The sequence below is a fragment of the Heterocephalus glaber genome, unplaced genomic scaffold (genome assembly GCF_053883595.1).
Source record: "Heterocephalus glaber isolate CG9 unplaced genomic scaffold, H.glaber_assembly_v1.0 deba00000122, whole genome shotgun sequence".
NCBI classification, from domain to species: domain Eukaryota; kingdom Metazoa; phylum Chordata; class Mammalia; order Rodentia; family Bathyergidae; genus Heterocephalus; species Heterocephalus glaber.
In genome coordinates, this window is record NW_028258138.1 from 1595464 (window position 1) to 1620952 (window position 25489).

Consider the following 25489-nt stretch of genomic DNA (forward strand, 5'->3'; position numbering starts at 1 on the left):
AGGCTGATGTGGTCCTTTTCTCCCCATGCCCTGCCCAGGTTCCATGGTCCGTCGAACTGGGTCAGGGCAGCCTGAGGACCTCACCTTCTCATGAAGATGTCTACAGAGGCTGCAGGCCAAGGGGTTGGGGTGAGGCTCCAACCTGTGATTTGGGGGTTGAGGGCACCATCCAGCCCCTAACACCCAGTGTACACAGGTGTCCCCGAGGAGGTGACCCCAGGCAGACTTGAAGGGGGGACCCAGGCCACACAGGGTTCTGCGCTCTTCTCTCTGGGTGCTTTGGATTTACCTGGGCTAAAATTGTGGCAGGGCAGAGGCAGGGAGGCCAGGGTGGGTGTGGTGTGTATGAGGGTTTCCCAGGGAGAGGGGAGAAGCCCCAGCAGCAGATGGAAGAGGGAAGGGGTGAACCAGGCAGGGGCAGAGGGTGCAGTCATGGGATCCCCAGAGCATGGCTAGGGCCAGGGGAGAAAGGGGCAGTAGTGCAGTGGTCAGCGCCTGGCCACTGGGTTCCTGGCCTCATAGGCAGCAGCACGGTCACCAACTCTGCCGCCCCGGGCTTGCGGCCTGTGACCCACAGGCACACGGGACGGACGTGGAGTGGGAATGCACGAGCTGAGCTCACACGCAGAGGTGCATGGACTCCCTGGTGCTGATCAGCAGTTGACTGCGATGCAAACATCTGCTAGGAAACGTCCGTTCCCGAGCACCGCCAGCCCTGCGGCTGCTCAGACTCACAACATTGTGAAATGAAGTCATGAACCAAAGGAGGAGGGTGGCAGAGTTTTATTGGAAATAAGAATAGGTCCTGGGATTCCAGGAGGGGCCCCAAGTGGGTGACCACGGAGGGGCACCCCCTTTGTCAGGGGCACTTTATACAGCAAAACCACAACGTGGGCACAGCATAACCCCCACTAGGGTTACAAGTATAATCGCTTGGCTAAGATTGATGCAGTAGGGAAACAAGGCACACAGCAGGGGCCTATGGTGAGCTTCGTTAACTGCAATTTATCTACAATTCTTTTTGTTTATTTTTGGTTTTTTGGATCTCATTATGTAGCCCAGGCTTGGGTTGAATTTGGGATAATCCTCCTGCCTCAGCCTCCAGAGTGCAGGGATTACAGGCGTGCACCACCACAGCCGTTATCTATAATCTCTAATCCTAGACAGAACAAAGGCGTTCCTAGAAAGGGAGGGAGCGTGGGTTGGGGGGGGGGTCTACCTGGGCCGGTGGATGAGGCGTTGCTAACCACTGCACAATCTCAAGCTGCCTCGTGTCTAGGGGCTCCGGGCCTGCTGCGGCCTCTCCACCGTCAGCCCGGCTCTTCGGTTTCGTCCGCAGCACCGTCCTGGTGTCTCCCTTCGCCCTGAGACCCGGAGGGCCCACCCCTCTCTGGCTGCCTGTTAAGTTCCACCCAAGTCAGCTACCTGCAGCGCTGAGGGCTGCTCCCGAGCATTGAGCCGGGCCGGGTCACCTGACGCCGGGCCCAGATGGGGTGCGGGCCCGGCGGGCGGGGCTTGGGTGCAGGGGACACCGGGTCCCAGGGCGCTCTGGGATGTGGGCGCCGGAGGGGCGAGGACGGGCTGGGGAGTGTGCAGTCTGCATGGCTCAGGAGGGGCGCGCGACGCCGGAGCCCTCCAGAGGGAACTGAGGCGCGGGTAGCCGGGGACACGGGCTCCGGGGTAGCCTCCAGCTCCCGGGGGCGGGGCGAACTCCAGGCCGCGCCCTTCCGCGCCGTCGCCGCGCTGGTTCGCCGACGTGCGCTCTAGGGGCGGGGCGTGCGCTGGGTCCCGCCCCTGCCACCTCCCGCCGCGCGCGCGCTGAGGTCAGAGGCGGCGGCCGCGTCCCGAGCGCCTGCGCGCCGCAGCCACCGCCGATCGGAGCCGAGCCACCGCGCCGAGCCCGCCGCCCGGCATGGAGGGGGACTGCCGCGTGCTGTCCATCCAGAGCCACGTCGTCCGCGGCTACGTGGGCAACCGGGCGGCCACGTTCCCGCTGCAGGTGGGCTCCGTTACGTAACCCCCGCGCGAGCCGTGACCTTGCGGCCGCGACAGGCGACACGCGGGGGCGGCGGGACGGGGTCGCGCGTGGCCAGGGTCGCCCCCGCCCTCCCATCGCTGGCGAGCCGGCACCTGGGCTCCCGGCGCGGCCGCTGGCCCTGGAGAGCGCGCCTGGCCGAGGCCCCCTGCACCGTCCACCTTCCCCAGGTGCCTGGGTCCCGGCCCCGCCAGCACCTGGGCGTCCTGGCCCTGCAGACAGGAAGCGGAGTCCGGGCACACCTGAGGCTGCCCAGCGGAGGCTGGAGAGCCCCGGGTTCTAGTGCAGGAGGACGCGGCTGCTGCGTGGCCCCCGCTGGGAGTGTAGGAGCTTCGCCCACACTGGCTACGGCCCCCCGGCCGCCTCTGGGGCGGCGGGGCTCCCCGGACGGGAGGTCGTGGCAGGGAAGGAGTGGTAAGGCAAGGTCGCTCAGGTGACTGAGCTGCGAGCAAAGGTGCCCTGAGCAGCCCCGCCCACCTGGCACAGCAGCCCCTTCAGGCCTGGGCCTCTGTCCCCTCCCCTCCCTTCACCTGCTGCTCTCTTCCTCGGCTCCCCGGGACCCCCAGCAGGCTGGTAAGAGCTCCTTCTGCAACCACCTGGGTGGAGCCTCCCGAGTACGAGGACGGAGCTGTTCTTATCTGGGGTCTCAGTATCCTTACCTGAGACCCTCGGGCAGGGGAAGCGTTGGGATGGGTGGGGCTGCAGCCTCCCAGAGCACCAAAGGACTGGGCGTGGCTGGAGCTGCAAATGGCCTTGGGGTCTGCAGCAGGAAGCCCCTTGGGCAGCACCCCCTAAAGTCCAGGGCCAGGAGAAGAGACCGTGTGGTCTGTTCAGGTTCTTTTACGGTGCCGCCCAACTCGAGTCCAGAGTGTCGTCCGTGTGGTTACACATGGGGAAAGAAAACTTAGGAAAGAGCAAGATGGCCTCTAGGACAGAGACAGACCTGGGCGAGTCTCGGCAGTGCAGTGTGTGTGCCGTGCTGGAACTCCAGCCGGGGACTGCGAGCCTACCCTGAAGCCCTTTGCTGTTGGGTGGGGTTCATGGCTCCCTGAGCCCTTCGCGCTGGGCGCAGTGGGCACCACCGCCAGGAGCTCCCACGGACAGCAGCAGCCTGGACTGTCAGAACCCCGCCTCCGAGCCTTCTGCCTGCGCCTCTGCCGAGTCCCCTCAGGCAGCCACCTGCTCTGGCTGAGGGCGGAACCTTGACCCTGTTTCTACAGTTTTTGTTTCTGGGCGGGAGTCCAAGAACCTCAGTGGCCAAAGAGAATGTGTTCATGTGACCAGTGCTGGTGGGAGGTGGCGCCGTGCACAATGACCCAGGGTTGGCAGAGCTCCTGGTCTTCCTGCCCCCACCCAGGCCCACCTGACCCTCCCTGGAGGGGGAGACTTCCTGCCACTCTGGCCCAAAACTGTAGGGTAGGGGGAAGAAAAGGGAAGGGGTGGCTGAAGTTGGGGTGCCCTCCTGCCTGCCGCCCCCCAAGATGCCACCAGGACTGTTTTCCCCGTTTTATTGTGGTGCTGGGGATGGAACTCTGCCAGCTTTGTGGCATCCCCAGCCCATTATCTCTTGGAAAAGGAGACCTCAGAGCTGTCTGCGTTGGGCGCTGGAGCTCCTGAGCCCCGAGGGTCTGTGTAGCCTCCCCGACAGGCCCTCATCCTGCCGGCCCCACTCTGCATGGGGGCCCAGGGACCTTGGGTCCCGTTTGAGTTTGCCACAGACTGGGTGGCTTGTGACAGAAATTGAAGTCTGAAGCCACAGTGTGCAGGCCCTGCCCCCCCGAAGGAGCACCTGCCCCCAGGGCCCTGGCTGGTGATGCCTTGCTCTGTCTGTCCCGTGGCCGTTCCCCTGTGTCCCCTCTCCTCTCCCCTGTGTCCCCTCTCCTCTCAAGGACGCTTGTCTTTGGGCTCAGAGGGGCTGTCTGGACAGCTTGGGGATCATGCCCAACCATGCCCTCTCCTTCCAAAAGGACGGCTCCTCACGCACTTCCGAGCCTCCTGCTAAGCCTCAAACTAGGCCCCTTTAGAGCTGCGTAGGGCCCTTGTGACGTTTGGTGGGCCCCACCAGGGACCGTCTGCCAGAGCGGGGACCTTTGTGGACAAAGCGAGGTTCAGGACCTCAAGAGAAGGCTTCAGGATTGTGTGGGGAGCCCAAGTGTGGTCACCTGCAGGACAGACAGGCACATGGGCCGAGAGCCGTGGCCTGGCAGCCTGGGTCCCTCACTGTGCCTGCTCCTCCCTGATGGGGACACCGGTGGAGCAGCCAGGCCCTTGGTGGAGGGGACCTGGGCACACTGGCAGCAGGACCAAGGGAGCCGTGGTGGTGGGGAGGGCAGGGCCGCCCATGGGGCCACTCTCCGGCATGGGGCGAGGTCCCTGGGTGGGTGCTGGCACCTGGTGGAGCCGCCAACCCGTCGTGGGGCCAGACAGGTGGTGCGGGCGCTGTGGCTGAGGACTTGGACAGAACCACCTCGGCCACCTCTGGGCAGCTCTGCTGCCCTCTGCTGGCTACTTGGGTGCTTGAGGCACCTGTGAGTGGCAGGCAGGGTGGTGGCCACAGCTCTGCCTGGTGCGGTTCTTGGGATCTGGGAGCCTCCGGAGCCTGTGCCTTGGCTCAGCCGGTGACCCTCTGTGGCTGGGCTATGACCCCTGCCCTGGCGGCTGTGCAGTGTGGTCCTGGGCAGGGCCTGCCTGGCACCACAGTCCTGGCAGTGGGCACCAGAACCCACAGGTGGGGCCAGACCGAGCCGGTGGGGCGGGTGCACCCCTGGGGGAGGTGAGCCGGGTCGTGGGGTAAGCCAGGGCAGGGAGGTGCATGGCGGGCACAGTCTGTTTCCTTGGAAGCCGAGCCTCGTGGTGCACACCTGGAATCGTGGCACTCTGGGAGGCTGAGGTGGGAGATCATAGGTGCCATCTCCACCTGGGCAATTTAGTGAGACCCTGCCTCAGAATTAGAACGAGCTGAGGGTGCAGCTCAGTGCCCGGCTCTGGGTCCCGTCTGTGTACCTGGGCTGGAGACGACCGTGAAGGACAGCTGGGCCGAGTTGTGGTGCAGGCCCGTAAGGATGGTAGCAGGGCCCTGGGGACCCGGCCCCCACCATTGCTCTGGGTGATGGCAGACCCTCCCTCCTTCCTGGCTGGTCCAGTGACCCAGGACCGCCTCTCTGCTGGGCTGCAGTCCAGGGCTCCCCAGCCGCCCGCCCTGGGAGGGGAGCAGGAGGGGATACTGCGTGCCCGCCCCCGCCTGCTCACCGGGAGGGTTGGTGACAGGGCTGGTGATGCAGAGCAGGGCCACTGGGAGTGTGCAGCAGCAGCTGGCGCCCCCGCAGCCCGCAGCGTCAGGCCTGTCACCGAGAGCGGGCGGGGCGGCGGGGGGGGCACATGTCCTGGGCGGGCGGACGCCCCTTCCCAGGCCCCGCAGCCTTCCGGTCTGCAGGGACCGCTGTGCCCAGGCGCAGCCCTCTGAAGCTTTCAGGGTGGATCCCTGGCCCTCAGGCCCCTGGGCTCCGAGCTCCGCCCACCTGAGCTTGCGCCGCCTGCCGTCCGCCCGCCCCTCTGTTCGTCCACCCGCCTGGGCCTGGCCGGTGGGCCTTCCTCGGGGGCCCCGCTGAGACCGGCTGACACAGCAAGAGCTGGTGGATGTAGTCGTCTCTCCCTCCGCCCCCTCCCGGGACCACACCGACTTCTGCAGGGCTTCTCAGTGTTGCCGAGTGTGGGGGAGGCCGAGAAGGCGCCGAGGTCGGGGGCTTTTGTTTTGTTCTGCTTTTTCAGCCCGGGATTGAAGCCAGGGCCTTTGCTCTGAGCTGCATCCGCAGCCCTTTTTTGTATTTTGAGACGGGGGTCTCACTAAATCACTAAGTTGCCCAGACTGGGCTGGAACTTGCAGTCTTTCTGCCTCAGCCTCCCAGAGTGCTGGGATGGCAGGCGTGCGCCACACCCAGCTGGTTCAGAGCCCTTTGGGGTTCACAAAGTCAGTGGCCAGCAGTGTGAATCCGCAGGAAGGCGGGACTGAGGCTGCGCTGTGGGCTGCTGGGCTCTGACTGGGGACACGTGGCCAGGGTCTTGGCCTCCGCTCAGAGGCTGGGGCTTCAGGGCGCCGCACGGGTGGGCTCATGAGCGGTGCTGTGCAGGGTGGGAGCACCGCAGGCATGCGCATGACGGGGGCTGCCCTGGTCCCTGCTCGCTCTTCTCCCTGCCCTGGGCTTACCCAGCACGCGCTTCCTCTTCCTTTTCTGAAAATGAGTCTCCCTCTCCCTCTTCTTTTTGCTCCCTCCCGCTCCTCCCCCTCTCTTTCTGTCTTTCCCTCTGTTCCCCCCCTACCCCTCATGATCCTCCTGCTTCAGCCTTCCAGTGCTGGGATCACAGGCAGGCAGCACCATGCCCGGCCGAGGGAGTGCTGTTTGCATCTTTTCCTGTACACTGGTGAGGGTTAGAAGCCAATGTGGGTGGGGAGGGCCGTCCCCCGGTGTGGACCTGTCCCTGCGACCTGGGAGAAGGTGGCGGAGCCTCGCTGTGTGGCACAGCGTCGTCCTGTGGAGCAGTCAGCTCGGCTGAGGTTCCTGAGGTCCGCCTTGGGCATAAGAACCATGAGCCTTGCGGGGCGCTGGCTGTGAGCACTGCCCTCCAGGTCATGTGGCCCACGCCCAATCCCTGCGGCCTCTCTCCACACTTGTGGGTCACCCCTGTCCCTAGGGGATCCTGTGACTGGGTCAGACCCACCTGCTGGTGTCCTGGGAAGAGGTCACTGTTCTGCTGAACGGGGGCCACGTGGCTTCCTCCCTTAGAGTCCTTGGGTCCGGGGTTTCCTGTGAAACCAGGTGAGTGGCCCAGGGCACAGTACACTGGCTGGAATGGCCCAATGCCATCCCGTCAGCCACGCACACAGGACAGCACAGCGTCAGACTCGGGTCAGCTCCTCAGTGGGCAGCTCTGTAGGTGACAGGGACCACAGGGCGGGTTCCGCTGCCCACGGTCAGGGACGTCTCTGTCTGGGGAGGAGGAGGGAGCCAGGCTTCCCCTTCCGGTCCCAGGCAGTGCCCGGCAGAGCCCCTGCTGGGCAGTGATGGCATTGCGGGGGGTGGTTGGGGTCAGTGGGTCCTCTCCTGAGTGGCCGTGTCCGCAGGTCCAGTTGGGGGGTGGCCCTGGAGATGTTGGAACCGCCTGGTGATACTGCCAGTGAGTGATCAGTGGCAGAGCTGGAAAGAGATGCCTGCTCCGCTCAGGACTCCTCACCTGCACGCCCAGAGACAGTGGGCAGCGGCCCCTGGCAGGGTGTGCGGGGCCCATGTCCCTGGCTCCAGGCTCTGCCATCGGAGCTGCAGCCCCGCAGCTGGGCCAGCCAGAGCCGCCCAGAGCCCAGCAGGCGCCTTGGCAGAGCGTCACGTCAGCCCGCGGGAGCGAGGCTGCTCATCGGTTCATTGCTTCAGCGGTCAGGCTGGCCCTAGTAAGCCCGAATCTGCCAGGCGCCGCTCAGCGGGTGGGCGCGCTTGGAGAATCTGACGTGTGGACCATCACCGGCTCCAGGCCTCCTGGGCCTCGCGGTCTGTCTATCCGCCACCCCTGGAGCTTTCCTGCCACACTCGCTCAGTCTCTCCACCCCTGCCTCTCGCTGTCCCTCCCTGCCCCTGGCCTTCGGCCCTCGCCCTGGAGGCCCTCGCCCACCACCCTCTGAGGTCTGGGCTTCAGCAGAACTGCACACTCCGAAGGGCCATTTCCTGCTCCCCTGCCTCCTTGCTGTTTCCTTGCAAAGCTCCCTTGTTCTCTTGTTTAGGGTTCTGGCGAGGGGGGACCCAGGCTCTGTGCCACATTTACCCGGAAGAGGTGACAGCATCGAGAGTATTCACAGGCCTGCCTTTGCCCCGCCCACCTGGGCCCCGGCCCCTCTGACCTGCAGGGGCTGGGCCTTCTTCCCTGGACCCCCCCAGCCCCCCCGCAGCCTGAGGGCAGCCTCGAGACCTGCCTGGGAGTCAGCCCTCTGGGGGGGACGAGGGACGGCTGCGACCATCACGGCGCGGCTGAGATGTGGCGGGAGAGCAGGCAAGGTCTTCCAGCCCACGGAGCGGCCCACAGGGAGCACCGAGGCTGAGCTGTGAGGAAGGAGGCTGCACCAGGAGGGCCGAGCGGGCCGGCAGGCAGGGGAGGTGGCTGCTCCTGCCGTCCTAAGGCAGGAGCCCAGGGTCCTGAGCACTGGGAACGGGATCGGAAGCCCCCTGTGGTGTGGCCAGCAGCAGGTTTGGGTCCTCGTCAGGACTGTCAGGACCCCGACTCCAGAAGGCCAAGAGCTCAAGCTGCGTGGCAGGCCCTGCGCCAGGCCCAGGGCTCTAGTGGGGCACCCGAGGGTGCACTGCGCCCACTCTCCCTGCTGCCCTCCTGCTGAGCCTCCTCACCGTGGGGATGGGGACCCTGGCTTCTCCCCCGTGCTGCACATGGGGCCTGGACTGGAGGCCTTGCTTCTGTGCCGGGCAGCTCCGTGGAGTGGTGGCTACGGTGTGTTCTGCTCCCACGCCTGCTGCCCACACCTCCAGGGCTGGGTCTCGGAGAGAATGGCACATCTCCCGGGGCCCTCGGCCACTGTGGCTCACACTCAGGTGGCTCAGGGACATGCAGCCGCTTAGACATCTCTCTCTTCCCTTTTGTGCTGGAAAACTTTGAAAATCAGCCTTTTAACTCAGTGCTGCCTCTGAACTACCTCGGTGACCCGTAGCTTGTGGTTTTCTCCAGAAAGCTGCTTCGTGTGCCATGAATGAGCATGCCAGCGCATGCAGCCCCCTGACTAGAGTCCCTGAGTGACCCTGGGGTCCCGCACGGCTCCAAAGGCCCCTTGGGCCTGGCAGAGCCCCTTGCCGGAGCAGGGAGTGGTCTTTCATCTGTGACTGGGGGGGACTGGGCCCTGCAGAGCCTCCCCTCCCCAGCAGACAGGAGTGGCCACTGTCGTCCGGAGGCCAGGCTGGAAACCACCTCCCCAAAGGTGGCCCCACTCCCTCGCCGTCCTGGCCTGGGGTGCGGTGTGGAGCTCATGGAGCCCTGTGCCGCGTGGGCCCCTGTGGCTCTCGGCTGGTTGTTCCCGCATGATTCCTATGGGAAGAGGGGCAGAAACCCATCGCCTGGCTTGGGGCACTGCTCCCTCCTGCCCCACACCGGTGCCTTTCACGAAGGCCGGCTGCTTACGCTGCACCCTGCCATGTGTCTTACAGGTCCTGGGGTTCGAGATTGATGCGGTGAACTCAGTCCAGTTTTCCAACCACACAGGTGAGGCCCTGGCGTGGTGTGCGAGGGCGGAGCATGATGGGGCGGGTATGGGGCGGGCTGCCTCCTGAGGTACCCTGTAATTCTTGGGGGCCCCCAGGTGGGAAGAGCTCTGCACCCCTCCAGGCTCCTCCTGCCATCACGGGGGCCCCGGTTGGCCCATGGGGGCACAGGACTCGGTGGGCACCGCCCGGCCCGCATCTGCTCGGGTGGGGCTGCTAGACAGGCGAGTGGCACAGCGCCCCCGGGAGCACAGCCGTGTGCCCTTGGGCCACGGCCATCTGGGGCCTGAGTCGGCATGGGAGGACTTGCTTGTATCACCTCTGTGTTGTGAGCTGGAGGTGCCTGCGCGGTCCCTGAAGCGCTGATGCAGGTCACAGGTGGGGCACCGCGGGCCACCGCAGTGGGGGTCAGGATGGCTGTGTGTGTGAGCCTGGCCAGGCTGCCCGGGCCCTGACGTGGCCTCCCAGCCTGGGGTCCGCTCCCCGCAGGCTACACGCACTGGAACGGCCAGGTGCTGAACTCCAGCGAGCTCCAGGAGCTGTACGAAGGCCTGAAGCTCAACGGTGTGAACAAGTATGACTACGTGCTCACGGGTGAGGCTGCCGTGGGGCTGCCACGCAGCAGGCAGGTGGGAGTGGGGCATGCTGCTGCGAGAGCGGGAGACGCCACCACCTGCAGGGTGAGCGCACTCGCGAAGTCCCCAGCTAGCGACATCATCTTCCTGTCCTCAGTTAAATGACATGTTTACTATTGGAAGTGGAAAACAAACAGGAAAAAAGTGTAGTCATCCGCCGATCATGAGTCCCTTCGTTTAAAACTTTATGGAACCAGACGTGGTGATGCACACCTGTCATCCCAGCACTCTGGAGGCTGAGGCAGGAGATCACAAGTTCAAACCCAGCCAGGCCATCTTATGTCTTAGAGAGACCTTGTCACCCCACTACCGAACCACCAAAGCCTCTGCTTGCCTTGGGCAGTGTGCGCTTTCCCTGCATCACTCTGACTGTGGGGACCTGGTGCTGGCCCAGGCCCGGCTCCCAGGCCATGTCCGCAGCCCCCGCGAGGGTGGCCTGGGTGGTGCCACCGCCGCCTCGTGCCCTTCTCAGACCATCGCTGGTTTCCCTCCGAAGGCTACACGAGGGACACGTCCTTCCTGTCCATGGTGGTGGACATCGTGCGGGAGCTGAGGCAGCAGAACTCGCGGCTCGTGTACGGTGGGTGCTGGGCTGCGCCTCATGGGCCCCGGGCACCCGGGCAGGGCGAGGGCCCATCTCGTCTCGGGTGTCTGCTCAGAGCGGCTGTGCCCTGCGCCTGGGGCCCACGGGAGCCCATTCCCGGCACACAACTCACTGGGCTGACGGCGCGCGGTGTCTCCACAGTGTGCGACCCCGTGATGGGCGACAAGTGGGATGGCAGAGGCCGCATGGTGAGCAGCGGGCGCGGCCGGCAGGGCGGAGCGGGGCCCGGGTGGGGAAGCTCACTCTGAAGGAGGCAAGGGGCTCCCGGAAGGAAGGGACCCCAGCCCCTCGCCCTTGCTGTGGGCGGGCGACCAGCAACGGCCGTTGTGTGGCCCAGCAGCCAAGACGAGCGAGGCTGTCTCCTGAAATGTCCCAGCGGGCCCTGAACTTGAATTCCTGAAGCTTTCTGTGTCACCAGAGGTTTCCGTTCTGGGTTTTCCCCCAATCATTGAAAAGTGCAGACACCTCTCTGAGCTCAGGAGCTGTGAGAAACAGCAGCAGACGGTGGCCCGGCCCCTGACACGGGCAGGTGGGCCCTGGGGGCCTGTCCTCCACCATGGGGATGGACCAAGCTCACGGCCGCCTCAGAGCCGGCCGCAGAACGCCGGCCACTGTCACGTGACTTGTGCTGGCTGGATCCGCAGGCTCAGTGGGTGGGGTCTGCGGCGGCCGGGAGGGCAGGCTGTCCCTGGGCCCCAGCCCAGCCTGTTCCCGTGTTGCTCCCCGCCAGTCTCAGCAGGCCCGGGAAGCGCTGTCCAGTTCAGCGTGGACCCAGCCTCCTGGGCAGAATCAGCCAAGGCTGGTGTAGACAGGGTCAGGGTCAGGGTCAGGGTCAGGGTCAGGTCAGTGGGAAACCTGCGTAGGGAAAGGGTTGCGGGGCTCGGGGAGCGCCCTGGTCCGGTGCCTGGGGACGTGGCCCAGAGCGACCCGGCTCCCTCCAGACCCCGCAGGGCTGGGGCGTGGGGTCCTTTCCCAGAGCTCTGGTGCTCAGGAAAGCCGTGCGGTGTTTGCTGGGGGCCCAGGTGCCAGCGTGTAGCTCACGGCACAGTGAAGGCCATGGGCGGAGGCGCCCGAGAGCTCCTGGAGCCAGCTGGCGCTGTTCCCACCCAGCTGCCACCCCACCGCAGCCCAGAGCCCCAGCCCTGCCTGTTGACCGACTGTCTGTCCCCGCCGTGGTGCTGGGGTCCTGGGGCCGAGCCCGTGCTCCGCTGCCCTCTCCCTCGGTGTGGCGACCGCCCTGTCCCCCGTCCCACAGTACGTCCCAGAGGACCTCCTTCCCGTGTACCGAGAGAAGGTGGTGCCGGTGGCAGACATCATAACGCCCAACCAGTTCGAGGCCGAGTGAGTACATGGAGCCCTGGAGGGCTCCGGGCAGCCGTGTGCAGCCTGCTCTGGTCCCGGCCCTGCTGCCCTGCAGCATCCTCCTCGATGAGGCACTGCTTTGGGTCTCTCTCTCTCTCTCCCCCACCTTTTTGGGGGCCCCTGACTTACTCAGAACTACACACCAAGGAGGAACTGCCTGTTACCCAGGCTGGGTCCCTGGCCCTGGCCCTGATTCACCTGCAGGCCTGGCCCTGGGCTGCTTCCCTTCCTGGGCACATCCACAGGAGGGGTGACACCTCCAGGCATGTGTGGGCTGCCTGCAGTCCTCCAAGTCCCTCATTGTCACCCTTGCTGGTGCCGGGGGTCACAGTGCTGACCTGCCCAGGTGCAGCGGATGAAAACCGCACTGTGCTCTGACCCCGCACCCAAGGCCCAGGCCAAGGCAAGCCCCGGACTCATGCACCCTGCTCGCCTGTGTTCCAGGTTGCTGAGCGGCAGGAGGATCCGCACCCAGGAGGAGGCACTGGCGGTGAGGACCCCCAGGCCCACAGTGCTGTTGGTGCTGCTGGTGCCGTGCCCCAGGGGGCACCTGTGCAGCGCTGAGTGGCTGGGTGTGAGCATGCACACAGGTGGTTGGTGTGTAGTGAGTGCCGTGTGTGCGTGCGTGTGTGTGGTGGGGCTGATGCACAGCCAGAGGCAGCTGTACTGAGGAGCTTTCATGAGGCCAGGAAAGCCAACCTGGAGCCAGGCATGGGGACCTGTCATCACAGCACCCTGGGAGGCCGAGGCGGGAGGATCGCTGGTTTGAGCCCAGCCTGGGCAACTTAGCAAGACCTTGTCTCCAGATAAAGAGTAAGGGGCTGGGGATGTCACTCAGTGCGAGGACCCTGGGTTCAGTCCTAGCACTGAAAAAGACAAAGTCAGCTTGGAGAGGGGCCGCCCCAGCCGATGTGGGGCCACACCTCCTGGCTCCTTGCCCAGGGCCGCAGGGCGGGTTGGGAGACCCTGCTGTTCCAGCCCGGGCCCCGCCCCTTCCTGTTCTCAGCCTCTGCAGCAGGCGAGGCCCGGCTTTGGGTCTCTGGACCCCAGCCCGAGTGCGGTGAGGGTGGCAGCCACCCGGCCTCCCCGAGCTCATCACCGCCCGCCGCCCGCAGGTGATGGACGTGCTGCACTCCATGGGCCCCGACACCGTGGTCATCACCAGCTCCGACCTGCCCTCCCCTCAGGGCAGTGACTACCTGATCGCGCTGGGCAGCCAGAGGACCCGTGAGTGCCCAGCCGCCTTGCACTGCCCAGCTTTAGGTGTCAGTCCCCTGTGATCCCAGCACTCTGGGAGGCTGAGGCAGGAGGATCACAAGTTCCATCCTGAACAGCTGAGCAACCTAGGGAGACCCTGTCTCCAAAACAAAAATTCCAAAAGGCCTGGCTTAGTGCAGAGGCCCTGTGTTTAATCTCTGCTACTGAAGGAAACGCTTTTGCTCAGTAGGGTAAGATGACGCCACACTCAGTGAGTGGGTAATTTCCAGAGCTCCCGTTGGCTCTGAGGCTGAGGTGGGTGCAGGACGGGGTCTGTGTTGTGGCCACCAGGGAGGCCGAGCCCTCAGACGTCCACGCTGCACGCAGCACAACACGGCGCTGGGTCTGTGGAGGTCCAAGCCCCCCAGAGCGACTTCCGCTCAGCCATGTGGCCGCCGTGCAGATGCCCCACCTCATCCTCTGAACCGTGCCACAGTGGCACGGAAGCTACGGCCACAGTGTCCACGCCCCTGCCCCAGCAAGTGCTCCCAGTGGCCCTGCACACACGCGCAAGCACAAGCATCCACACGCAGCCAGGCAGTACACGGCTCAGCACTGCTGGTCTCGGCGGGCTGCCCAGCATCCCCAAGGCCGTCCTGATGGCCCTGAGGGTCCAGTTTCTCAGTGTCTCCCTTGGGACAGGGGTGGCAGCAACACCGAATGTGCTCTGAGCCCAGGCTCCTGGCAGAGGCCCCCAGGCTCTGTGACCCCTACACTGCAGGTCGGGGGCCCGGGCAGTCCAGGGGCCGCTGACCAGCTCCACCCCTCCCCTCCAGGGAGGCCGGACGGCTCCACCGGGACTCAGCGCATCCGGATGGAGATGCGCAAGGTGGATGCCGTCTTCGTGGGTACCGGGGATCTCTTCGCCGCCATGCTGCTCGCCTGGACACACAAGCACCCCAACAATCTGAAGGTCAGAGCCCCGCCGTCCCCACCGTTCCTGCGGGGGGCTGCTCACAGGTGCGGGGGGGTGAGCACAGGACTCATCCTGCCAGTGTGTCTCTGCCTCCCATCCTGGGAAGTGGGGTGTGGCCTGGCCCGCAGGACCCTCGGGGTTCAGGCCCCGCAGCTGCACCCTGTTAGCCTCACACTGCCTGCAGAGGGCAGCGTGGTCCCCAGGGCCCCTGCCCTGGGCCTGTGGGCGGCAGGGGCCCAGGAGGCTGGGGCTGCGAAGGGTGAGGAGGGCCTGGCACAGACGCCGTCTGGCTTGGTCTGCTCGCCTCACCCCCGCTCTACCCTCACGTGGAACCCAGCTGACCACTCGGATGTGCTGGGCAGAGTGGGCCACTGTGATGAGGCTCAGGGTCTCAGGCTGGGTTTTGGGGTGCGTCGTTCAGTGGGGACAGGGGTTGATTACAGTGCCATCGCTGAGTGCTCTGCTCTCCTGCCCCACTGTGAGCAGGCTGCGTTGTGAGCACTGTTCAGACCGTCCTGTCCAGCACCATGGCAGACAGCTGTGCGTCCCTCGGTGCTGTGAAAGCCAAGCGGGCCCGGAGGTGCCAGCCCAGCACGCACCGCCCTGCCTCCCAGCCTGGCACTGGCAAGTGAAGAACTACCGGAAAGCCGCCCTGCACGCTGGCCCTGGGCACAGCCCTTGGCGTGCATGGGGCTCCTGTCCCTTAGAGCGGGAAGGGCAGGAGAAAGGCCCCATACCTCCCTCACTGTTGGGGACACTCGGGAAGAGAGGGGTGAGGAGTGTGAGTCTGCAGTGGCCTCACAGGACGCCACCTGACCCTGTGGGAACCTCCAGGGACCACATCCCCGGGCTGGGGCGCTTGTCCCCGAGGTCAGCTGGCCGAGGATGAAGAGGTGGATTACAGTGCAGGACAGTGGCCTGCCTGGGACCAGCCCGCGGCGAACCCTGAGCTGAAGGCCAGACCTGTCCCTTGCTGTGCATCCCTCCAGCTGCCCTAGAGGGCAGCACTGAGCCAGGCCCGCAGGTGTACCTGGCTGCAGGAGACTTGCTGGCTGGCATCCAGAGGAGGCCAGTTCCTGCTCCGCCAGCTCAGGGTCGTGGGGTTGGGCTGAGCCTCCCAGGCCTTTGACCTTGAGACAGCATCCCAGGCTTGAGCACTTTTCCCGTACAGTCTTTAGAGCTGACTGACTCCAGGAACCCTGGGCATGTGCCTGCCGCATGCCAGGCAGTGTTGCAACGGCCCCTTCCTGCCCAGTGCCTCCAGGGCACAGGAAGCAGACGACATAGTGTGCAGGGCCTGTGCTGACGGAGTGGCTTTCCGTCAGCCTAACAAAATCGCTGAGGTTTGCCAGGTGTGGTGGCGCCTGCCTGTGATCCCAGCCCTGGGGAGGCTGAGACTAGAGGGTCAGCAGAAGTGTGAGGACAGGCTAGGCCACACGGAGACCCTGTCTCAGGAAAACAAAACCAAAGGAAACGCCTAGAGGTCACAGGTGCATACGGAGGGGGCACTCGCCTCTCAGCCCGGGTTCCATCCCTGCTGGGTCAGCCCCGTTGCTTCTGGGCCGGTGGTGGCCAGCGGAGGCAGAGAGGGAGAGGAAGGGAGCCACACTGGGTTTCCTCTGATGTCAGTGCACCCAGCGACCCAAGGCCCTCGCCTGCCTGGGGACCCTGGCCACCCCACTGCGGCTCCCCACGGCTGCTTCCGCTAGGCCATGCTGCAGGGGCCAGGGCCTGGCCCTCTGCTGGGAGCCACTCCCTGGAGCAGGTGGGAGGGGCCTGGTGGCCAGCACAGCGTCTCTCCCTGCAGGTGGCCTGTGAGAAGACCGTGTCCGCCATGCACCACGTTTTGCAGAGGACCATCCGGTTCGCCAAAGGTACCGCACTGCGCTCGGCCTGGGGACAGACGGACAGGCGGGAGGGAGGAGGCGGCCTGCACTGCACACAGAGGCCAGGAGGGGACCTGGACCAAGCTGTGACCCCAGCCACCGACCCTGACACTGTCGTTCTGCAGCCCAGGCCGGGGAAGGACAGAGGCCCAGCCCGGCCCAGCTGGAGCTGAGGATGGTCCAGAGCAAGAAGGACATCGAGGATCCGGAGATCGTCGTCCAGGCCACCATGCTGTGAGGGCTGTGCTCGCCCCGAACTCGCAGCCTGCTGCTGTCTCGTGTTGTCCCTGTGAACCTGTGATGTCTGCCCTAGAGCCGTGACCAAAATTCAGCATTCGTCCCCTCGTGAGAGCTGGGTGTCGCCCACTCCGTCGTGAAAATCGTGCCAGTCGTCCCTGCCAGGCCCCAGAGCAGCCCGCAGGTGTGGCGCAGACTCCGCCCTCCCAGGCCCAGGCTCCCCACGTCCCCCGAGGTGTGGCTTGGGGCAGTGGCTGGCCTGCTGCCCGGCGGCCTCTGTCGTAAGTAAGGCGTGGCCGAGGCTTGCGGAAGAATCACCCCGGTCTGTGTGCTGCCACCCTGGTCTCTGCCCGTCTGTCCTTGCGTTAGAATCTGTCGCTGTCTGGTGCCCACTGGGTCTCTGGGGCGCCCCCTGTACGCAGCCCCCGGACTGTAGGTTTCTGCCCTGTGGTCACCGTGGCAGGGACTTGGGCCCAGCAGACTCACGGTGTCAGCGGGACTCCCCGAGACTTGGGGTGGCTCCTAGGCACCTGCCACGCCCCAAGAGGGACGTGCTGCCGGTGTGACACGGGCACCGGGAGCTGGGGTGTCTTGGTTGGGTTCCCTGAGGGGGCTTGGGCCGGGCGCTGCGTGGTTCCCGCACTGTTGGCACACTGAGTGGGAAGGAGTGAGCGCTGGCTGCCTCTGGGAGGCAGAGCTGGGCTCTCCTGAGAGTGTCCCGAGAGCCGTGGGCCAGTCCGGCTCCAGGAAAGGTGCCCGGGTCCCTGTTCCGCGTCCCACGGCCTCCCCGCTCCCCGAGAGTGTCTGGCAGGAAGACGCCTCCTGGCAGCGCAGCCCTCCCTGTGCCTCCAGGCCACTGCAGTGCTCCTGGCCAGGCCCTGGGCCCAGTGTGGACAGGCGTTTCCTGGTCTCCGCTGGGGCGGGGGCGGGGGCCTGGCCGGTGCCTGGCAGGGAGGGCTGCGGCGCCCTGCCCCTCCTGTCTTGTCTTGTCTCCCTCCGTCTGCTCCTTCTCTGCAGCGCAGAGAGAACCGTGTGTCTCCCGGGTGCGTGTTGCCCGTCCCTGGCCTCCCTGGCCGCAGCGTGGGTGTGGGGCTGGGCCCTGACATGCCAAGTCCCTTGAGCTGTGCTCAGCAGTGTGGTGACAAGCACCCTGCAGAGAGCTTCCTGCAGAACCGGAACTGCCCATTTCCTCAGCTGCGAAGCCTCGGGGACAGGGAGGCCAAGCCCCGGTCCACGGACTGAGCAGGAGGAAGTGGGGCTGGGTCTTGAGAAGCAGGGACCTGGGCAGGAACGATGTTGGGGACCAGGGTGCAGCCCCGTGGGCAGCACTGGGCCCACACCACAGGTGGGAGGGAGGGAGGGAGGAGAGAGAAGGGCGTGCGCGTGCTCAGAAGCAGGTCCGGCTGCGCCCTTGGCGTGGGCTCTCCGCGTGGTGAGGCTGCAGCCCGGCTCCCTTGGGCTTGTTCCGCGGGACGTGTGGCCCGACCCAGGGACGTCCTGGTCCACACGAAGTTTCCCATTGCGAAAGGCGGTGGTGGCGGCCAGCGCTGGTGGGAGTTCTGGGTCCAGGTTGGAGCCCCCTTTTCTCTCAGTGTCCATAGTAACACACAGTGGGGATGACTCACTTGAGGTGAAAGCTCTCAGCCCCTGTTGCCCGCTTATTCTTAGGAGACAGGATTTTAATGTTTTCTTAATCCAGACCGTAGGAAGGAACGGACGAATATGGTCTTTTTAGTCAATTTTAAATCATTGTCTCGTCCTGCCAAGGTAACTGTGCCTCGCTCAGTCCTTTTGCAGTTTCTATCAAAGATTGTAAACAAGATGCCTCCTTTCATGTCCTGTCTTGAAGTTGTTGGTTCCAATTTTTAAAACGTTTAGTTTTTCAGTGGACCAGGCAGGCCCCGCCTTGCTGCACTGCAGGGAGAGGGGGCTGCTTTACGGCAGAGGGGCCCTGCCCAGCACAGCCCCCCAAGTCCCTGCGGTGCTGGTCACCCCATCCCGTCCCCAGTCGGGGCCGGGTCGGAGCTCGCGTCTCGCCGTCACTGAGGAAGGCAGGCTGCCAGGTCACTGGCTCCAGGGCAGCTCCTGACCCCAATGCCCTCTCCCAGGACAGCACTGAGCCAGGAGGTGACAGTGTTCTGGCCCCTGGAGCTCTTCCCCTTGCCCGCCCTGCCCTTTCACGGGGTCACCTGCTTGGGGGTCAGGATCCCCATCCGAGCCACTCCCCGGGCTTCTGTCCTATCCCTGTTGGGGGCCAGAGAAAGGTGCTGGAGCTTGAGTGGCAGAGGGCACAAAGCGGGGGTGGCTTCCTGGGGGCTCCATCCGCCCCCAGGGTGTTGTCAGCGATTGGCACCCCCCCACTGCCAGGCAGAAGGGCCACCCCTCCAGTGCTGCACACGGCCCCATGCAGGAGAGCCGGTGTGTCGGAAGAGCACATGGATGGGTGCTGGCCACAGGGCGGCTGGGGCCCGGGGCCTGGGGCAGGCGGCTCTGGGAGGCCAGGTCCTGGGCGAGCAGGTCTCGGGTGAGCTCCTGGCCAGGGAACCCTTGAACTTGGGCACAAGGAGTGCGAACCTGTCTCTGGCATGCACTCCCCGCCTCCACCAGCAGGGGTCGCCTCGAGCCAGAGGTGGGCGAGTGAGCCGAGTAGATTCCCTGCCCTTCTGGGGGACTTTTAAAATGTTCTTTGTTTTGCCTTTTGCAGTACTAGGGATGAACCCAGGGAGCACTGGGCCACATCTGGGCTCTCAGTAAATGTTCTGCTGGGATCTCACCAACTCCCTCCAGCAGGCCTTGAGCTTGCGAGCCTCCTGCGTGCTGGGGTTACGGGCGCATGATCGTGTGTGTGCGGGCAGCCAGGTTTCTAGGTGGATTCTTCTGTGTCCCCAGACCGCTCTGTGCCCGGCACACTGAGCAGGCTGGCGCGCGTTTCACCCTCCTGCTGTGACGGCCAGGAGGGAGCGCCGGGCTGTGCCCGTCTCCAGCACAGGGCAGACCCTTTCTGCCCTCCGTGCACGAAGCCTGGTGAGACCAAGTCTCTTCCAAGTCGGCCTCGCGGTGCAGCCCACTGCGGTCCTCCGCTCACACAGCCACTGTGGGGTGAAACTTCTGTGAGTGGAAGGCCGAGAGGTGGCTGGAGATGCACAGGGTTCACAAAGATCCCCGCTGCCTGAGCTGAGCAGGCCTGGTCCTCACGCAGGGCGCCCGGCCGCAGTGCCCAGGCCTCTCCTCCTTCCCCCCCCCCCCAGCTCCCGCGGCTGTTCCTGGTCTTTTTGTGACTGGACGCCACTTGGGTGGGACAGGCCCTCGCTGGCCACCTGGCCGGGGCGCACGGGGGAAGCGGGCTGTTCCTGGTCTTTTTGCGACTGGACGCCACTTGGGTGGGACAGGCCCTCGCTGGCCACCTGGCCGGGGTGCACGGGGGAAGCGGGGAGCACTGCTGTGCCTGGTGGTGGCGAGCGGCAGCACCGTCCCGTCTGGAGCTGGGCCACGGAGTTGTGCTGTCACTAGGGCCCTGGCTCTGGGCGTGAGCGAGTGGGCTGGGGCCGGCAGGACAGGAAGCAGAGCCTGCCGGTGTCCCAGAGGGCAGTGGGGGCCCGGGCAGCTGGTTTCTGTGTGGCTGTGCGCATGGGATGGAAGGGATTCGCCTGCCCCACGCGGTCCTGGAGGACGGGCATGGGCGGGCAACACTATGAGGGCTTCGGCTTCGGGCTGCAGCCCCCGGTGTGGAGCTGTCGCTGGGAACGGGACCAACGGGGAGACAAGGCCCGGCCTCTGGGAGGCTCCTCCGCCTGGTGGGCAAAGCACACGTCACCCGCAGGCCCTGCTGCAGTCAGTGGTCGGGGCCCGCAGCCTGCCCACCCCGCGCCCCCGTGTCTGTGACATGCCTCCGCTCTGCTGAGTAGGCCTCTGTGCTGTGCTGCTCCTGTTGGCTTATGTGATCATCCACAAATAAATATTGTCATGCAACTGTGGCAGTGCCACGGTCTCTCTGCCTGTCCCACATCAGCTGTGCGGCGCCGCATGGCCAGCCAAGCCGAGCTGACCCCCGGCTGCCCTTGCAGGAAAGGGCACGGCCAAGCCCTCCGAGCCTGCGCTCTGATCTCACTTTGGGGGTTCCTGCAGGGGGACCGCTTCCCAGCTCTGCTCTGCCGCACCCTTGGGCCTGAGGGCTGCTTTAGACGTGGCCTGCCATCCAGTGTCTCTGCTCCTTGCGCTTGGATGGTGACCCTGCCATGCTCTTAGCTTGTGGGAAGCCGCAGAGGCCAGGAGAGGCAGGGATGGTGAGCAGAGGCTTCCGGGCCCTCTGCAGAGTGCACATGCTGCTGGCTACATCGTGGGAGCTGGGGACTCGGGGCAGGGAAGGGGAGCAGCCCCGGCCACAGGGACACCTGGGCGCTCTTGGCTGGAGCCACAGCCCTGCCGAGCGGAGTCCTGCACTAGCATTGCCTTGTAAGGGAGACCTGGAGAGCCAGTGTCCTGCCCTCTGCCTGCCCAGGGGCAGCAGATGGGGGGAGTATGGAGCTGGGTGCTGGGCAGGGTAGAGAAGGAGCCCACGCCGCCCCCGGCAGCCCCTGGGGGTGCGGAGAGGCTGCCTGGTATGGAGCAGCCGAGTCCTCTCCTGCCCACTGTTCCACTGGTCAGGCGCACAGCCCGTCCTGACCAAAGGCTTCTACCCGCAGTGCCAGGACGGGTGGCACATCCATGGGGCCATAGCAGTGCCAAGGTCCTAAGCCACTGCCAGGCCCCAGCCACCCTGCAGCTGCCTCCAAAAACCAAGCTGATCCCTCTCTGCAGTCACAGAGCCTGGTGTTGCCCTCCCATCTTGCCCTGCAGATCTGCTGCCCCAGGCTGCGGTGAGTCCATCAATAGATGGACAGATGGTCAGGTCACTGCAGGGCCAGGCAGGAGGACTGCTGAGTTCCAGGCCAGTCTCAACTACAGACCAAGACCCTTTCTAAAAAAAACAAGTGACATAGCACCTTCCTTTTTCCCTGTCTCTCTTCCTCCTCCGTTTTTCAGTATGGGAATTGAACCCAGGGTCTTCACACTGAGCTACATCTCCAACCCTATTTACTTAGCGCCAGGTTCTCACTAAGTCACTAAATCGCCTAGGAAGGGCTAGAACTGTGCAATCCTCCTGCCTCATCCTCCCAGAGGTATAGGTATAGGTATGGGCCACCACACCCGGCCAGACTTCTGAGCAGGGGAGGGAACTTGGCAGAGGTCCACAGTGCTCCTGATGCTTCTCAAGGCAGCCAGGAGGCTCAGAGACCACAGCTTCCTAGCAGTGGTCTGGCCCCTCTGTCCACTTGTACCTAAACCAGACTGGTGCAGCGGCAGCTCGCAGCCCCCAGCCCTGCCCGAGACATGCTGCTCCCTCCTGCTACTGAGGCTTCCGACTCAACCCCACTGCCCCCTGCACAGAGACTCCACGGGGCTCCTGCTCTGCCCCTGCTGGGGACAGGCTGCAGGCCCCTTGTGAGCCCCACGTGGCACCTGCCCTTTCTGCTGGACTTGCCTGGTGGGAAACCGACCAGGTCTTCATTTGAGTGAAAATTTTTCTTTTTTTTTCTGTGGCTGGGCAGATGCCCAGGCCTAGCAGCAGTGTCACCCCACCAGGGACAGCTCTGTCAACATGAGTCACGCTTCCTCTGCACGTCTGGTTTCGGAGGTGAAGAAAAAAATCCAAGACAAGGAGCCATCAGCAAAGACTTCAAAAATATTTATTTAAAGATCAATAATGTAGAGGTCTCTGGGCAACAATTAAGAGCATTCACTGGGAGGGGAGTCACACAAAGACCCTGGGACCACAGTATAAGAGAAGCTGCTCTACGCCGAGGTCCCCAACACAGGCTGCGTGGGGCAGGGCCTAGAAATAGGACAGCTCGTCGTGCTTGGACTTGTTGGTCTGGTAGGCGGCCAGCACTGGGGGCTTCTTCTCATGCGGGAGGCTCTCGAACACCCGAAGGTGCAAGAAGTTCTGGTTCCCAGTGTCCACCTGGAGAGAGCAGGCGGTGAGGAGAGGAGAGGACCGCCCACCCCAGCTGTCCGGCACCTGCACAACCCCGCCTCCTCCCTCAGGACAGGGACCCTGAAGCTGCACTCAAGAGCTGCCGTCCTCCTCTGGAGGGGCCAGTGTGCACTTATTCACGCATCACAGGTCCAGGGGGCCGTGACCCCCCCAAAGCCAGGAGGGCTCTGGGACCCCAGAGGCACTTGGTCCCGCCCTGAGACCACCCTGGGGCCACACCCACCTTGATGAAGTAGTTGGTCCCTGCCACCACCTGGCTCTTGAAGGACACGGCCTTGAAAACAGAGTACTTCCGGTTTTCCTTCTCTTCAAGCTGGAGCTTCACCTGGGGGTGGGGGAGGGAAGGGCTAAGCAGGTCCCCAAGTGATGTCCAGTGCTGCTCGTGACACGGTCACTTCACAGCAGGGGTGAGCTGGTGGTCAGCTCCAGGGATGTGGAAGAAATCAGTTCCTTCTGAACTGCAGGTCTGGGGCTTGCTCAGAATGTCCTTGGCCCTTTTGTGGGGTGAGGACGTTTTAGTATTTTTATCACTGCATTGTAACATGATATATAAATTTATCCCGATTGGTTTTTTTCACTTCCTATGCAAGCATTTCAACTGACAGACTGTGTGGCACTTTTAACCAACCTTTTATTTATTACTTCGTTGGCACTACGGACTGAACCCAGGGCCTCAGGCATGAGAGGCACTTGCTCTACCACTGAGCTGGGCCGCCAGCCCTGACTCATCTTTTATTTTTTTTCCAGGAAGTAAACCCACAGGGTCGTTTATTTAAAGGATAAGGCAATTTTAAAAAGCTGTGTCTATTGCAGATATGGAGCAGAGTGCCTAACGCATCTTTTAAAATGGAATCTTTTCCACAAACTGAGATCTCTAAATTTCACCTTCCACCTCCCACATCCTAGACACACTTGGGTTCCTTTTACTACTCTGCCACGGTCAGCTGGGCGTCTCCTCACTCTGGCCAAGACAAACCACGAAGCCAGGGGACCCCACACAGGGGAAGGCCTGTCCCCTGCGTCTAATGCAGATCCTAGTCTGAGTCAAAACAGTGACCGAGCGTCTCACTTGGTCTGTTTTCTAGAGTCCCTGACCTTCAGGTGCTAACGACCTGTACCATGGAGGAAAGAGTTTGCTCCAAAAACAGTTTCTTAAATGAATACAGTTCACAAGTGCCAGGGCCGCCATCCGCCACGGCCAGGGCGCTGACCACGCCAGAGCGGATAGGCTGCTCCCCTCGGACCCAGTCTCCCGTCTGCAGACACCAGGAGGCAGCGGCCTCTGGAGAAATAAGGGAGTGGACCAAGGGGCAGGCGGTGAGTCACGGGGCAGGGGGACTCCCGCAGTGAGGGCTGAGGGGGAGTGGGGGTGGGCCAAGGCAGGTGAGTGGCCATCCACACCCTCGTGCTCCTGTGGCAGTGGCAGGGCTGTGCCTACTAGGACAGCACACTGTGTGACAGGGACGCAGCAGAGTCTGCTGCGTGACTGACACTCAAAAACCAGCGCCGGGGAGAGCGAGGTCATGTCTCAAGGTGCAGGCAGGAAGGTGCAGGACAGCGAACCGTCCCGGCGGGGAGGGGCTCCAGGTCCCCCTGGCAAGGGCCAGGCGCGGGACCAGCTGGGCTTCTTGCAAGGCCGCAGACCTGAGAGCTGCCAGCCGTGGGGGCTCAGATGGGACTGCGGGGCACAAGGATCCCCGAGCGCTGATCCAAAAGCAAGACCTGGTATCCTTCTGGCCCAGAGTCAGGCTCTGATCTCGATTCTCCTCGTTCTCAAGTGGAAAAAGGCACGGCAACCTGGTGATCACATCTGTAACCCCAGCACCCTGAGAGGCCGAGGCAGGAGGATTTCGAGTTTGAGCCCAGCGTGGGCAACACGGTGACACAGCAACACCCGGTCTCAACATGAAAAGAGAAAGGGTGAGGATGCAGCTCGGTGCAGAGGTCCTGGGTGCCGCCCCCAGTGCCTGCAGCGTGGTTTCCGCCAGGAGCAAAGCCACTGCCCACGGGCACACCTGTGAGCCACGAGGCTTCCCTGCGCGGAAGGCCAGACAGGGTGTGGTGGCTCTCCGCAGCCCGACGCCCCTGGGCCGCTTCCTCCCCGCCCACCCCGCCCGTGCTGGAGGCGGTGACCAACCCCGCGGGGCGCGGGGGTCGTCGGGAGGGCGCCTGATCCTCTCCTCACCCCGCCCGGGCCAGCCAATCACCTTGTCCGCGAGCTCCTGCGTCTGGGCCGTGGCCGGCCGCTCCTCGCTGGGCCCCCCGACCATCATCCTGGCGGCGGGTTCGGCAGTCACGGGTCACTTCGGGCCAGGCGCCGGGCCGGTCGATTTAAACGCTGGGACCTCGTGACGCGGGCGGGGCCGCGGGGCGGGGCCGCAGCCCTGCCCGGAAGTCCCCAGGCGCCTGGCCGCCTGCGCACTCACGAACACGCGCACACGCATGCGCGCACAGAGAAAGTTCCTGGCGGCGGCGTCCTTGCTGCCGAGTCAGGAGGACGCCCGTCGCGGTCGGGCGCGAAGGGAAGGCGCCAAGCGGAGACGGCAGCCCGCAGCCCCCGGGGCAACAGGATGAGGGCGTGGGTCGCGCTGCCGCCGAGGCGGGCGCCGGGTCACCTGGGCCTCACTGCCAAGCCGGGCTGCGTGGACGCGGGAGAGCGGCGGGGCAGTGCATGGCGACGTGGGGCGGAGGCCGAGTCGCGCCGGGCCCATCGGTCAGAAGGGGTTTAGCGGCCGAAGGGTCCCGCGCTCAGACTCAACCCCCGGCACCCGCTTGGAGGGAAGGGCGCGGCGGAGCCGTTCGGGGGCCCCGCTACCGGCCCGCGGTTACAGGTGGCCGCCTGTCCCTGCCGGGCACCCGGAAGGTGGGAGGTCGGGCGTGACCAGTTTGGGGCAGCTCGGGAGAGACTGCTGTGCTTGTTCACAGAGGGAGAACACATTCAGCCCCCTAATGGAAAACTTCCGTAGAAGATAAAGTAAGCGGCCTGCTGGCGCCTGCCCTGCAGCTCTTCAGATGTCCCTGAGTCGCCTAGGCTCTGCTGGAGCCGAGTCGCTGTGCTCTCAGTTACAGGAGGGTCAGAACCGAGATAGACCAAGACCACCGGATGAGCACAGCTTTGGAGAGGGTAGTGCCAGCCAGTGCAGTGGCACACACCAGCAGGCCCAGCATCGAGGCAGGGTGTGACAGGAGGGTCACAGTTGAACAATTTAGTGATACCCAGTGTCAAAAGGGGCTTGGGAGGTAGCTCACAGAAAGAAGGAAGGAAGGAGAAAAGAAAGG

At 64.5% G+C, this 25489-nt stretch overlaps 2 protein-coding genes across 3 annotated transcripts; one reads left to right on the top strand and one right to left on the bottom strand.

The window, feature by feature from the left end:
* The first annotated feature begins 1811 nt into the window (after positions 1-1811).
* Pdxk (pyridoxal kinase) lies at positions 1812-20150 on the top strand. 2 transcript variants are annotated; one of them, XR_015450108.1, is made up of 12 exons: positions 1812-1999; positions 9226-9280; positions 9769-9873; positions 10411-10494; positions 10660-10706; positions 11774-11859; positions 12325-12370; positions 12996-13107; positions 13914-14050; positions 14540-14677; positions 15861-15927; positions 16065-16182. XR_015450108.1 is itself a non-coding variant. In XM_004842500.4 (11 exons), the coding sequence occupies exons 1-11, from the start codon at positions 1913-1915 to the stop codon at positions 16175-16177; spliced, it is 939 nt and encodes a 312-aa protein (XP_004842557.1). In that variant the 5' UTR covers positions 1812-1912; the 3' UTR covers positions 16178-20150. The 2 variants fall into 2 exon arrangements, 1 of the variants encoding a protein (XP_004842557.1); XM_004842500.4 differs by lacking the exon at positions 14540-14677 and having other exon boundaries at positions 16065-20150.
* A 1735-nt stretch (positions 20151-21885) lies between these two features.
* Positions 21886-24604, bottom strand: Cstb (cystatin B). Its single transcript, XM_004842499.4, has 3 exons — positions 24418-24604; positions 22434-22535; positions 21886-22177 (listed from the first exon to the last, which is right to left on the bottom strand). The coding sequence occupies exons 1-3, from the start codon at positions 24481-24483 to the stop codon at positions 22049-22051; spliced, it is 297 nt and encodes a 98-aa protein (XP_004842556.1). The 5' UTR covers positions 24484-24604; the 3' UTR covers positions 21886-22048.
* Between the last annotated feature and the right edge of the window lie 885 nt (positions 24605-25489).